At 44.5% G+C, this 15,399-nt stretch overlaps 1 protein-coding gene across 5 annotated transcripts in view; it reads right to left on the bottom strand.

Moving 5' to 3' along the window:
• ERAP1 (endoplasmic reticulum aminopeptidase 1) overlaps nt 1-15,399 on the bottom strand; it is a 145,886-nt gene that overhangs the window by 35,731 nt on the left and 94,756 nt on the right. For 3 of the 5 annotated variants that reach the window (XM_056537567.1, XM_056537565.1, XM_056537566.1), the window contains exons 2-4: nt 5,746-6,282; nt 3,638-3,776; nt 1,985-2,119 (exon numbers count right to left, since the gene is read on the bottom strand). In XM_056537567.1, the coding sequence (XP_056393542.1) occupies nt 1,985-2,119; nt 3,638-3,776; nt 5,746-6,221 (750 nt within the window). In that variant the 5' untranslated portion in view covers nt 6,222-6,282. Of the gene's footprint in view, nt 1-1,984; nt 2,120-3,637; nt 3,777-5,745; nt 6,283-13,746; nt 13,882-15,399 lie in introns of those variants that run through there. The other 2 variants (XM_056537564.1, XM_056537568.1) reach the window with 2 other exon arrangements.

Below are 15,399 nucleotides of genomic sequence, written 5' to 3'. Positions count from 1 at the left end.
ACTGTAGGATGCGCTACCAGACAGCCAGTCAGTGCATGCACTTCAGTAATACAGGGGTTTTACCAGTGAATGCCCATTCTGATTGGTTGGTTCTTCCGGCCACTGACATGTTTCACAGATCTGGACTGTCCGCAATATTGTATGTTGAGTCTGGTTTCAAGTTACAGTGGTCCAGAAAAGATCATTATATGCTGAAAATATTGTAACCTGAGGCCATTGTAAGTTGAGGGATCACTGTACTAAGGAAACATGGCACACGGTATGTGTATGAAAATGATCTAAACCAGAGCTCCTCAATGTTTTGTACCTTGTGACCCACATTCAATAAAAAATATAGGCAAGAAAGATTAGATGGATAGAAGAATGGAACTGTAAATAGAGTGACATTTAATATACTGGCAATATGGCATCCAAACCAGCAATGGTAATGTTCAGGTGCTAATACAGTGCAGTGGTCTCTCAAGGTATAATTGGTTCCAGGACGACCATTGTATGTAGAAACCATTGTATGTTGAGACCATAACTCTATGGAAACCTGGTAATTTGTACTGAAGCCCCAGAATGTCATAAAAAAAATATATAGCAAAAAGTGAGGAATAAAGAAAAATAAATAGATAACTATTACAGATACAGCAAGTTATTACATATAAAAGAGCTGCTGGGAGTTGTAATCACTGTCTATGTAGAGGACAGGAGCTTCTTCAAGGTCCTGTACAGTACATGCAGTGTCCCAAAAAGTTAAATGGAGCCGCCCCCACATGGTGTCCACTGAAGCAGTTAACTTTGGCAATGATAAAGAGTAGTAGAGAACATGTAATACTTCCTTGTACTGTAGGGGGCGCTACCAGACAGTCAGAACATGCACTTGAGTAATACAGGTGCTTTACCAGTAAAATGCCCATTCTGATTGATCAGATCTTTCAGCCATTGATAAGTTTCACAGTTAAATATCATTTAAAGTTACAATGGTCCAGAAAAGACCATTGTATGTAAAAATATCGTAATCTGAGGCTATTCTAAGTTGGGGGATCACTGATTATGACTTCAATATTGTCAATGGCGGTTGTTGTATCATAAAGGTGCATATAGCTTCTATGGGAGGCACACAACTGGTTGTTTGAAACCATATGTGTATGGGCGCAGACTGTTTTACAATAATATTGCTTCTGAAGACTTTATGTACCACCTCCCTCCTATACTGTGTACTGGGAATTATTATTCTCTTTTGTACTACGGTCTGATTTGTGGGTTGTGCTATATTTCAGGTATCTATAAGCTTGCTCAAACATATAAAATTATGTGATTTCAACTAGAGAAAAACACAGACATGGTCTAACATGCACAATGATCTAATGCTTCTCAGCACCATTTATTAAACTAACAGGTCGTTAGTGTACTTTATGATTAGAGATGAGCGAACTTACAGTAAATTCGATTCGTCACAAACTTCTCGGCTCCGCAGTTGATGACTTATCCTGCATAAATTAGTTCAGTTTTCAGGTGCTCCCGTGGGCTGGAAAAGGTGGATACAGTCCTAGGAGAATCTTTCCTAGGAGACTGTATCCACCTTTTCCAGCCCACCGGAGCACCGGAAAGCTGAACTAATTTATGCAGGATAAGTTATCAACTGCCGAGCCGAGAAGTTTGTGACGAATCGAATTTACTGTAAGTTCGCTCATCTCTATTTATGATCATGAAGTGTAAGCCCGCTAGCCACATCATGGCCACCTGTAAGTAGTGGGTGTCTAACATCCCTAGCATAAAATGGCGCTGCACTGTGCGACAACCACTGCCCCAACACCAGTGCCCACAGGGGGAATATAAAATGATGTCCTTTGTAGGATTATTTTGTGCCACCTCCTCCATAATCACAAAAAAGATTAAAATATGTGGGAAAGAGATAAGGAAATCCAAAAAGAGGTGAAGTCACTATAGGTAAAAAAATAAAAAATAAAAAAAAAGCTAACAGTTTGTGAACCTTTACCTTGACCCCATGACTTGTGACCTGACTGATTGATCTGAAGTCCGAAACAATAAACGCCACAAGATAGGTGCTCATCTTAACCGTGACGTCAAAGTGATCTTCTAAGAGCCCATCACCCACGTGTACAGTCTTCACCTAGAAAAGAAATGATCGCAGAGAGGTGAATGTAGAGCGTATGCATTTTTCTGTGCATTTTTATGAATGACAACTCCCAAAACAGAGGCAGATAGAGAATAAAACTATATTCCCCCCCTGCTCTTTAAAAGGGATATTCCAGGATTGTTTTTCATTTAAACCCTTAATGCAAAGTTATATTCTTCTATTACCTCTGTGGACTTCTTTGTCTCATTTTTATGCACCTATTCCATGTGGCCGGAGACAATATGTCATAAGTCACATGGTCTCCAGAGGGCGTGGCTATGCTCCAATGGGTAAGTGGATAATAGGGTGGAAGGATTCACTGAAGTAATACTATCCACACACTTACTGCAGCATAGACGCCCACTGGAAACCAATTGGCCTATAACATATTGTCTTTGGCCGCATGGAATGCTGGAAAAGGTCAGACACAACAGTAATACAGCACTTCCGGGTGTGGATCTTGTGCATGAAAACAGGACATAGAGGCGCATGGAGGTAATAGAAACATATTACAGTATTATAACTTGGCACCATGGACTCAAAGGCTGAAGAAGAAAAAATCCTGGAATACCCCTTTAATAGCTCAGCACAGAGCACCTCTCTCAAGCCTTTTTATTACAATCCATCAATAATTGTTAAAAGTTAAATGTATGAAATCTCCATCTCTAGAGGTCTTTAGCTCTATATACATGCTGCATCAAAAAGAAAGACATTTAATGTAAATGTAGCTACATCTTATAGGGTATTCTAGCTTTATACATCTTATACCCTATCCAAAGCATAGGGGATAAAATGTATCATCGCAGGGGTCCCGCTGCTGGGGACCCCCACAATCTCGGTGCAGCCCCTGGCATTCTGTGCCGGACACTGCCTCCGAGACGGGGACGTGACATCACACCACACCCCCTAGTGACGTCACACCACACCCCCTCCATTCATTTCTATGGGAGGGGATGTGACATCACTAGGAGGCGTGACCATGACATATAGATGAGTTATAAGATGTATAAAGTCGGAATACCCCTTTAAAAGGTTTAAAATGTTTAATGGAAGAGGATTAGAGGGCACTGTACTTCTGTGTATGCCCATTCTAGTGCATTCTAGTATGCACTTCTAGCATTCACTATTAATATTACATTTGTCCTCTATTTAAAGGGGTACGCCGTCCCTAAGACATCTTATCCCACGCCCCCTCCGATAGACTTGCATTGTGTGGGTGGGGCGTGACGTCACACAAGGGGCGGAGTCATGATGTCACGAAACTCCGGCTCCGTAGTCGTGACCCGACAGACTCCGAAGCTGCAGCGCTGCATGCAGCTCCCAGAGGTGGGTGCTGAATGACAGATTGCGGGGGTCCCCAGCGGCAGGACCCCCGTGATCAGACATCTTATCCCCTATCCTTTGGATAGGGGATAAGATGTCTTAGGGCCGGAGTACCCCTTTAATGTCACCATTTAAGATGCAGTATTTGTGAATTGCTGACATTGTTGGCAGTCATGAGAAAATACTTACTATGGGCATGTTGGACACAGCACTGTGCTTTGCTTCTCTTCGGATTTTAATGGAGAAACTGGCTTTAAATGCAGGTTCATCAAAACATGGGAAGGCCATACGGGCGGCTGTAGGCTCAAACTGGGTCGATGCAAGAACCCTGGCAAAAAGAGATTGCAATGAGAGATACATTTAATCTCACAGTAAAGCAATAAAACTCTTAGTTCAGTTATTTTATTACGGGTGAATTTTATGATATTTAGGACTAAAACAACTAATCTGTCAAATCAATAATAATCAATACTGAAAATCATTGTGAACAATTGCCTATTAGTTGGTCTGCGGGTCGGCAGACCCCTTAATGACCCATGAAGTGTATTTTCGCCATGGGGACATTAAGGGAGTATAGAGAAGGCTTGGAACACAAGCCTTCTTCATACCCTGCAATCACTGATTCCTCCTATTAATACTTTAGACAACGCCATCCTAATGACTGACATTGGTGGTGCGGTGCCCCGAGACCTTTGCTAGGCATGCATAATTAATGGGACAATGCTTTTGATAGAGTCTATCCATACAGTGCAGATCACATGGATCTGTATGAACAATCGAACGACTGTATGACTAGATAAATACTACACCGCTAAAGTATTTGGTCAGAATTAGTAGGTGAGGGCCGCAAGATGACTCAATGGTTCGCACCTTGCAGCACTTGGGTGATGAGTATAAATTCGACAAAGGACAAAATCAACATTTTGCTGATTTTATTTCATTTCTCGAACAATCATAGTAAAACCATAAATAAAACATATTACAGCCCCTATGTGTGTCCTTATCACACTGTTGCTCAATTGAAGGGCTCTACAACTTGAAAAAACACAGCTTAGATTTGTAGATCTCTACAACTTAAAAAAGTAATTTGGCTATTAGAGGAAATGTTATGGAATTCCAAAATTTGCAGTCAGTATTATTTTATCGCCGATACCTGCAAACAAAAGGGCACACACATTGACGTGTTTTATTACAATTTATATTTAAAGGAGTACTCCGGAGCGCTGGTACTTAAAAAACAAGTTTACCGCATCTGATAGCTCTTTCAAAGACCTTTCCAACGATACCTCTTTTGTCAAATTTGGCTCAGCCATTCTCTTGTAATTGCCACCTGTAGCAGTAAGCAGCCATGTCATAAAGACTACATTTCCCATGACTCCCTGCTCCAGCTTCCTGTTAGCTGCTGCTCTCTCCCCCTATTAGGAAATTATAATAAATTATAATAAAGTAAGGCCCACAGCTCCTTCCCTCCTTCCATGTGCCCACTAGCGCTGTGTTTCCCAACCAGGGTGCCTCCAGCTGTTGCGAAACTACAACTCCCAGCATGCCCGGACAGCCTTCGGCTGTCCGGGCATGCTGGGAGTTGTAGTTTTGCAACAACTGGAGGCACCCTGGTTGGGAAACACTGCACTAGCGTGGCGCAGCACTACGCAGCACAGCACTACGCAAATAGCGTAGGCACCCTGGTTGGGAAACACTGCACTAGCGTGGCGCAGCACTACGCAGCACAGCACTACGCAAATAGCGTAGGCACCCTGGTTGGGAAACACTGCACTAGTGTGGCGCAGCACTACGCAGCACAGCACTATGCAAATAGCGTATGCACCCTGGTTGGGAAACACTGCACCAGCGTGGCGCAGCACAGCACTACTCAAATAGCGTAGGCGCAGCACTACGCAAATAGCGTAGGGCTAACGTAGGCAGCGATAGGAGCCTAGCGTTAGCCCTACGCTATTAGCGTAGTACTGCGCATGCGCAGAATAAATTTACTTTGGGGGAGTAGCCGACTCCGGGCGGGGAGGCCGGCACAGCCCTCAGTGACTCATGGGAGCAATGAGTCACCGGGCGAAGATGGCGGCGGATCAAGAAGAAATACAGGTCGAGCGTCATCAGAAGACCCAGCTTCCGGCCGGAGAGAAAAGCGAGGAGAAGACCGGGAAGAAGACCATATGGAAAACGTGAGTATATTAGAATGTTATATAACTTTGCCTCATGCTACAATTCCCCTATAAAAGGTTAGCTTCGGAGTACTCCTTTAAAATTATTGGATCTACTTCATTAATTAGAACCAGGTTTACCTGATCTGCCCATCTGGGGTTCTATAAGAGCCTTTATAAAATCCATGGAAGCTGTCCGAGAGGTTGGCATTGTAGGCAATAAGCAGGGTATAGTTTTCTCCAGCGCTCAGTGGATCAGCAGCTTGAAGTGCAATTTGTTCACTTGCAGGATGTTCCAGAAGGTGTAAATCTTGTTGTACAAGCCCGTTGCCCTTTTTTCTTTCTAAACTTGTCTTGGTTATGATCAGATGTTTACTATGCAGAATGACAGAATTTGTTTGCTGTCTTACAACAATTGTGATCTTGGCAAGGCCAGCAAATGTAAGTGTAGTCAGGTTTGGGTGTATAGATAGGTCATAGTGCAAAGGGGTGACATATTTTGGTAACCTAAGATCTTTCCAGGGAAATGCATCCTTAGAATGGTTTTCAGACGCCTTGGCCACCGAGCAAAATGTCAATAAGAAGCATACAATCCCTGGCCAGAATATACGATTCATTGTTGCCTTTATCTTTAGGAAGCTTGTTTCCAGTCACTATTTGATGGTTTTATACTATAATCTGGAAGAAAAAAAACACAACAGTCACAAAAAGTATAAATACATCTTAACGAAGAAAACAAACAAAATTGCACATATGACTAAAGAAAATTCCCTACACATATACTGTGACTGCCAAAAAGCAGTTTAGAACAACAGTGGTCATGGGCCACCATAGTGATTATAAATGGACAATATCATACACATGGTCATATTACAATTCCATTACACAGCGGTATAAGCAGTTTCTTTGCCACCAATTTCATACATTGAAGTTTTGTCACCTTTAGAAAGAAACATTGCTTCTAGGAGAAAATACCTCCTTACATATGGCAGTGTGATGTCCCAGTACAGGACATGGTCCTGCACTATACCTTTAGGCCCTGTCAGGTTGAGTCCCTCAGTGACCTGGGGGCTCCCCTGCAAGGTATCCCCCTGTTTGTTTTATAAAGGTGTGTATATCACTTTAATGCCTAGACAGGATCCCTGTGTATAGGTAGTGTAAAGGACCTGTGGGAGGTCCCAAGGACCTGTGTAAGTTTGTCACATGTCATGTTATGCAGTCATATGATTCGTTGTTACATGTTCTCCCAGAGAGCACCAGCTAAACCGATAACCCGCAGCTTGACCAATGGGTTTTAGTCCAGCCCCCCCTCCCCAACTATATAAAGGGGCGGCCATTACAATATGTAAAAATTTGATACAAACTAGCAAACTCTCAGTATTATTCCTATACGGGTTTTTAATCTCTGCAAATAAATAATCTTTCCCTTCACTGACAGCAAAATCATATCCTAAAAAAAGAGTAACAGATGAAAATAAACAAATACTTAAAGTTTCTATGTCATGTGAAAAAAATATGACAGGTACACATGGTTTCATTATTTAAGAGTACCTGTCACCAAATAAAACTTTTAATATAGTGTTCCTTGTTTAATTAGCAAACACTTTCCCATTCACTTGCTTTTAAAATTATCAACATAAATATGTTTAAAATGTAATATAAAAACCGGCCACTAGGTGGCTCTGTTCTGTTCCCTGCCACAATTAATACAGTGAGTTTGGTTTCCTCCCAGCCTGGCAGGAGTCCAAACTCAGGAAGTGTTTCTCTGCACTGAGCTTGATTGACAGCTGCACAGCGCCTCAATGAAAGCTGCAAAGAGCCTCACTGAAAGCTGCAAAGAGCCTCACTGAAACATGCACAGAGCTTAAGGTCTTCTATTCATCACAGCACTGCAATGATGTATGGGCGGAAGTTGTCCCCCAGCAGGCTTTAGTGATGTCATGCCTGCTGGGAAACGGTCACTTTCTCCTGCTGGGAGACTGCACAATGTGAGCAAGAAGAACGTTAAGATACACAGCTTTTAAAGCTCGGAAATTTTTTTAAAGGGTGGGAGGGGTGTTAGGAGTGGTTAGGGAACATAGCCTGAGTAAGTTTAGAAAACTTTATTTGGTGACATGTACTCTTTAAATGATTTAGCAATATTTACAGAAAACTCCTCCATAACTGCCACATATGTAGCTTTAGAGTATGTTTACACTATGGAATATCTGCACTCCTAATTCCAATCAGGGACCACCTATGACGTCACCATTGACGGCAATGCAGTTCGCACGTAATTCCGCCACTAATATTCCACAATGTAAATTGGTCCATGGGAGGCTCATTCATACCAATGTTAGGGTTCACACAGCGGAATTCCAAAGTGTGAACATACCCTTAGGCCCTTGCGCCCTGGTACTTAAGGACCAAGGGCGTAAACTTACGCCCTGGCGCTTTCCGGTCCCTGCCGCGCGCCGGGCAGAGATCGGAAGCGGATGCCTGCTGAAATGCTTCAGCAAGCATCCAGGGCAAATGCCGAAGGGGGCCATGTCTGCCCCCCATGTCGGCAATCGCCACAAATCGCGAGGGAAATCGCTTCTGCGATCTGCGGCGATACCGGGCTGATCGGGTCTCTGGGTAATTTTGCCTGATCCCGGTTGTCACAGACAGTCAGGACCATGCTGGAGGCTAGAAGCGAGGTGGCAAGCCTGCCACCTCCTCCTATCCCCTGCGATTCTTCGGTTAGCTAACCGACCAATCGCAGGGGGGGGGGGGGAGTGGTTACCGGAGGACGCGGCGGGGGACGGGGGAGTGCTGGGGCCCGGCCCCGTACTTACCTCGTCCCTAAAGACCAGGATCCCGGCGGCAGAGACGGCAGCAGTGGCGACAGGTGAGTGGATCTTCGGCAGCGGCGCAAGACCTTTGCAGCAGTCCAGACCGTCGTAAAGCGATCTGGACTGATCCATCTGATCCCCTTACACTTCAACTCCCAGCATGCCCAGACAGCCCTTCGCGTCTGGGCATGCTGGGAGTTGCAGTTTTGCAACATCTGGAGGTCCACAGTTGGAGACCACTGTGCCCTTCCAGATGTTGCAAAACTACACATCCTCAGCATGCCCTTACTGTCCAGACATGCTGGGAGTTGTAGTTCTGTAACATCTGGCCCTTCAGATGTTGCAGAACTACAACTCCCAGCATGCCTGGACAGTTTTGGCATACTGGGAGTTGTAGTTTTGCAACATCTGGAAGGGCACAGATTGGGAACCACTGTATTAGTGGTCTGCAAACTGTAGTCCTCCAGATGTTGCAAAACTACAACTCCAAGCAAGCTGAGAGTTGTAGTTCGGCAACATCTGGCTCTAAAGATGTTGCCGAACTACTACTTCCAGCATGCCTGAGAATGTTTGGGAGTAGTGGTTTTGCAACAACTGGAGGCACACTGGTTGGGAAACATTGTCTGTTTCCTAACTCAGTGTTTCCCAACCCGTGTGCCTCCAGCTGTTTCAAAACTATAACTACCAGCATGCACTGATAGACTGTGCATGCTGGGAGTTATAGTTTTGCAACAGCTGGAGGTCCCCCCCCCCCCCCCCGCCCTGTGAATGTACAGGGTACATTCACATGGGCAGGGGGCTTACAGTGAGTATCAGGCTGCAAGTTTCCGATGCAGCAAATTTTGCGCGGCAGCTCAAACTCGCAGCGGGATACTCGCTGTAATCCCCCGCCTGTGTGACTGTACTCTAAAAACACTACACTACACTACACTAACACAAAATAAAATAAAAAGTAAAAAACACTACATATACACATACCCCTACACAGCCCCCTCCCCAATAAAAATGAAAAACGTCTGGTACGCCACTGTTTCCAAAATGGAGCCTCCAGCTGTTGCAAAACAACAACTCCCAGTATTGCCGGACAGCCGTTGACTGTCCAAGCATGCTGGGAGTTTTGCAAAAGCTGGAGGCACCCTGTTTTGGAATCACTGGCGTAGAATACCCCTATATCAACCCCTATGCCAATCCCTAATTCAGGCCTCAAATGCACATGGCGCTCTCACTTTGGAGCCCTGTCGTATTTCAAGGCAACAGTTTAGGGTCACATATGGGGTATCGCCGTACTCGGGAGAAATTGCCTAACAAATTTTGGGGGGCTTTTTCTCCTTTCACCCCTTATGAAAAGGTGAAGTTGGGGTCTACACCAGCATGTTAGTGTAAAAAAAAATTTTTTTTTTACACTAACATGCTTGTGTTGCCCTATACTTTTCATTTTGACAAGAGGTAAAAGGGGAAAAAAGCCCCCCAAAATTTGTAATGCAATTTCTCCCGACTACGGAGATACCCCATATGTGGGTGCAAAGTGCTCTGGGGGCGCACAACAAGGCACAGAAAGGAGAGTGCACCATGTACATTTGAGGTGATTTGCACATGGGTGGCTGATTTTTTTTTTGCGTTTGTCAAAACCGCTTTAACAAACAACCACATGTGACCCCATTTCGGAAACTACACCCCTCATGGAATGTAATGAGGGATGCAGGGAGAATTTACACCCCACTGGTGTCTGACAGATCTTTGGAACAGTGGGCTGTGCAAATTGAAAATGTTGTACAGCCCACTGTTTCAAAGATCTGACAGACACCAGTGGGGGTTAAATGCTCACTGTACCCCTTGTTATGTTCCTCAAGGGGTCTAGATTCCAAGATGGTGTGCCATGTGGGGGTTATTTTGCTGTCCTGGCACCATAGGGGCTTCCTAAATGCGACATGCCCCATGAGCAAAATTTGCTCTCAAAAAGCCAAATATGACTCCTCTTCTGAGCATTGTAGTTCACCCGTAGTGCACTTCAGGTCAACTTATGGGGTACCTCCATACTCAGAAGAGATGGGGTTACAAATTTTGGGGGGTATTTTCTGCTATTAACCCTTGCAAAAATGTGAAATTTAGGGGGGAAACACACATTTTAGTGAAACATTTTTTTTTTTTTTACATATGCAAGAGTCTTGAAACACCTGTGGGGTATTAAGGCTCACTTAATTCCTTGTTACGTTCCTCAAGGGGTCTAGTTTCCAAAATGGTATGCCATGTGTTTTTTTTTTTTTTTTTGCTGTTCTGGCACCATAGGGGCTTCCTAAATGCAACATGCCCCCCAAAAACCATTTCAGAAAAAAGTACTCTCCAAAATCCCCTTGTCGCTCCTTCGCTTCTGAGCCCTCTACTGCGCCCGCCGAACAATTTACATAGGTATATGAGGTATGTGCTTACTCGAGAGAAATTGGGCAACAAATACAAGTATAAATTTTCTCCTTTTACCCCTTGTAAAAATTCAAAAATTGGGTCTACAAGAACATGCAAGTGTAAAAAATGAAGATTGTGAATTTCCTCCTTCACTTTGCTGCTATTCCTGTGAAACACCTAAAGGGTTAAAACGCTGACTGAATGTCATTTTGAATACTTTTGGGGGTGCAGTTTTTATAATGGGGTCTTTTATGGGGTATTTCTAATATGAAGACCCTTCAAATCCACTTCAAACCTGAACTGGTCCCTGAAAAATTGTGAGTTTTAAAATTTTGTGGAAAATTGGAAAATTGCTGCTGAACTTTGAAGCCCTCTGGTGTCTTCCAAAAGTAAAAACTCATAAATGTTATGATGCAAACATAAAGTAGACATATTGGAAATGTGAATACATTTTTTTTTAATTTGGAATATCCATTTTCCTTACAAGCAGAGAGCTTCAAAGCTAGAAAAATGCAAAATTTTCTATTTTTTCCATCACATTTTGGGATTTTTCACCAAGAAAGGATGCAAGTTACCACAAAAATTTACCACCATGTTAAAGTAGAATATGTCACGAAAAAACAATCTCGGAATCAGTATGATAACTAAAAGCATTCCAGAGTTATTAATGTTTGAAGTGACAGTGGTCAGATGTGCAAAAAACGCTCTGGTCCTAAGGTGTAAAATGGCCTGGTCCTTAAGGGGTTAAACGAGAATTCCCATGTTAGATATTTATAGCACATCCTCCATGGCCTTTCTGGTGTGGGTGCAGTGGACAGAAGTGGCTGGAAAATTTGCAGATGAGTGCATGAGATATTGTTCACATATTAACGCCCATACATATTAAATTTGACTTTAATTGCAGTTGCGCAAATGGCATAGCCACACCCAAAGCTTTGTTAACAGAGTAGCTTGTGGTGCTACTTTCAGCTTCCCCTACAACCTCCGGCGGCCGCAAACAGGCCACATCTGCACCATAAGAGATCAGTATTATAATTTCCACATGGGGCCCTTTTGCAGATTTTGCATCGGGGCCCAGAAGATACAAGTTACCCCTCTGATGAAGCATAGAAGGTCGCATTTGTATACTATGTACAGTACAATATCGGAGACATACAAAGGAACAGTAGAGGCCTCATATACCTCTGTCACATCATCTATATATCTAAAACTCAATGTGTGTGTATGTTCCACAAAAACTTCCAAACGGCTAAAGATATTAACATGAAACTTAGCACACGTTACTTATATGTCAACAACAAACATAGGATAGGTGATTTAACCCTTACTCCCCCCCCCCATTTGCCAGGGGCGGGGTTTTTGTTTAAAGTCCCATACAAGTCTATTGGAAATATATGTTACTGCATAACTTCCAAACGACTGGAGATATTTCGATAATACTTGGTCATGTGTTACTTATATGTCAACTTAAAATATAGGATAGTTGATTTAACCCTTAACTACCCCAATTTGTGAGGGTCAGGGTTTTCATTTAAAGTCCCATGCAAATCAATGGGAAATGTATGTTCTCACATAACTTTCGTACGGCTGGACATATTTCAATACCTGGTACACATATTATGGATCGGGATATGAGGATGGGATACAAGGTCGAGATAGGAGGTGGGGATAGGAGGTGGGGATAGGAGGACGCGATAGGAGGACGCGATAGGAGGACGCGATAGGAGGACGGGATAGGTCGAGATAGGAGGACGGGATAGGAGGACGGGATAGGAGGTCAAGATAGGAGGTCAAGATAGGAGGACGGGATAGGAGGACGGGATAGGAGGACGGGAAAGGATGGGATACGAGGTCGGGATACGAGGTCGAGATAGGACGTCGGGATAGGAGGACACGATATGGGGTTGAGATATGACAACAATATATGAGGACGGGATATGAAGTCAAAAGCTTCCTCTGTTGATTTTCCGCCACAACAATGATTAGGAAGGAAAAACCGGGCAACGCCGGGTACAAAATAAAGCCATAATACAGCTAAGTGCACGGGTTGCGGCCATTGTTCACACAGTAATAATGTTATAATAAAACATAATGTTATAATAAAAAGTTACTTCAGCAGTTGTTTGATTCTGCAGCCGAACAGATTGTATTCTACCTAACATACACAATATTGTACTTTATTCCTAGAGAGACAAGAGATAGGTCTATATATGTAACACATGCAGTTTGCAGAGTGCACAAGGTCACAGCCAGACCTGGGGATTTCCATGAGCCCCAATGTGATCTGAAGCAACTGTGAGATAGGAGGACGGCCATCTTAATGTTAATGACAAAAGGCTGTCAGGCATCAACCATTTTATTTCCTGAAAACATCAAACACCGATCAAGAAATGAACTTCCCCTTGAGAATTCTGCAAGCCCCTCAGGTTACACACCCAACAGCGACTCTGAACAAGTATAACAATACAACACAGACATGTAAGATAAGACACATACACTACAACAATGAAATAAACCATAGTACTAAAAAACAGCGAGCTGTGCCATATGCTATTCCCATAATAGGAAAGTACAGCTGCAATGCAATAATGGGCAACACACAATTTACAATACACATAGATGCAGCAGAGCTGGATATGTCAGGGTGTAGACGTATTGAGTTTGTCTTACAACACAAACTGTTATGATCTCAGGATTCGCTGTATATAGATCTGTGAGGGACCCAAATGCAGTATCCTGAGAATGATGCTCACATTCAGCTCAGCTACATCTGTGCACAGGTAACTGGAGGGTTATAAATAATACAGTGAACACATGAAACGAGGAAGAATAAAAGTAAAAGCAGATATGACACAGGAGAGGAAGAAGTTAACAGCTGCTCTAACAGAACATAGTAATAGAAGAAGCCATAGATACTATAGATACACACCAACAGAGGAAGCGCCACCTACTGGAGGAGGCAGAGGGCCTGGTACTTGATGATGTTCAGGTGGTATACATGAAGACGACAATAATGGCCCCTCTTTAACGTCACCACGAGACACTCACAACCCAGCCCATGTGCTTTCACTTTCACTCTACAGCTACTGAATACACAGGAACTGGGGCTGGGCTTCAGTGTGAACCTATGGTAATATAAAGCTATGAACTGTCTATAGCAGTGGTCTTCAAACTGTGGACCTCCAGATGTTGCAAAACTACAACTCTCAGCATGTCAGGTCCCCAAACTGTGGACCTCCAGATGTTGCAAAACTACAACTCCCAGCATGCTGGGAGTTGTAGTTTTGCAACATCAGGAGATCCACGAGTTTGGAGATCATTGATCTATAGTCACTAGTCACAGGCCAACATTTAGGAGTCTCAGGCCAGGGCCAGACTGGGGATAAAAACCAGCCCTGGAAATTATTGCAAACCAGCCCCACAGCATTGTTTCAGCCAATGGCCACCGAGCGCAGGCGCATCACTTTATGTGGCTATACAGTATATACCAGAAGTGCCCCACATTAGCTAGGCAGCAGAAGTTCCCCACATTAGGTGTAGGCAGCAGAGTTCCCCCACAGTAGGTGTAGGCAGCAGAGTTCCCCCACAGTAGGTGTAGGCAGCAGAGTTCCCCCACAGTAGGTGTAGGCAGCAGAGTTCCCCCACAGTAGGTGTAAGCAGCAGAAGTCCCCCACAGTAGGTGTAGGCAGCATGGTTCCCTACAGTAGGTGTAGGCAGCAGAGTTCCCTACAGTAGGTGTAGGCAGCAGAGTTCCACACAGTAGGTGTAGGCAGCAGAGTCCCCCAGATTAGGTGTAGGCAGCAGAGTACCTCCACAGTAGGTGTAGGCAGCAGAGTTCCCTCACAGAAGATGTAGGCAGCAGAGTTCCCCCACAGAAGGTGTAAGCAGCAGAGTTCCCCCACAGTAGGTGTAGGCAGCAGAGTTCACCCTCCAGCCACAGTACCCCCTCCCCTCCAGCAGAGTTCCCCCACATAAGGTGTAGGCAGCAGAGTTTCCCCACATAAGGTGTAGGCAGCAGAGTTCTCCCACAGTAGGTGTAAGCTGCAGAGTCCCCCCTCCAGCCCCAATACCCCCTCCCCTCCAGCTGCAGCAGAGTTCCCCCACTGAAGGTGTAGGCAGCAGGAGTCCCCCACAATAGGTGTAGGCAGCAGAGTTCCCCCACAGTAAGTGTAGGCAGCAGAGTTCTCCCACAGTAGGTGTAGGCAGCAGAGTTCTCCCACACTAGGTGTAGGCAGCAGAGTCCCCCCCCCTCCAGCCCCAACACCCCCCCATTCCCTTCCCTCCCCAGGAGGAAAAGAAAACTGCTCACCTGATTATGTCCCACAGAGCGATCTCCTCTGCAGCAGGGGGCCGCGTATTCTATCCTCCACAGTGCAGGCACCGATGAGTGACGTCATCGGCGCCTGCACTGCATTGGGCAGAGTTCACGTCTGTTCTCTGTGTAGGCTGCAGATGCAACTCACACAGAGAGGAGGCTTTCCACTGCTTTCCGCCTGCTGCTACTGAGGATCTAGGACACTTGTCCCGGATCCCCAGGCAGACACAACTGCTTTCTGCTGTATGTGAGGCTCACACACATGAA

The sequence above is a fragment of the Hyla sarda genome, chromosome 1 (assembly GCF_029499605.1).
Source record: "Hyla sarda isolate aHylSar1 chromosome 1, aHylSar1.hap1, whole genome shotgun sequence".
NCBI classification, from domain to species: Eukaryota; Metazoa; Chordata; class Amphibia; order Anura; family Hylidae; genus Hyla; species Hyla sarda.
The sequence above is the reverse complement of the archived record's forward strand: the minus strand, read 5'-3'. Positions and strand labels throughout refer to the sequence as shown.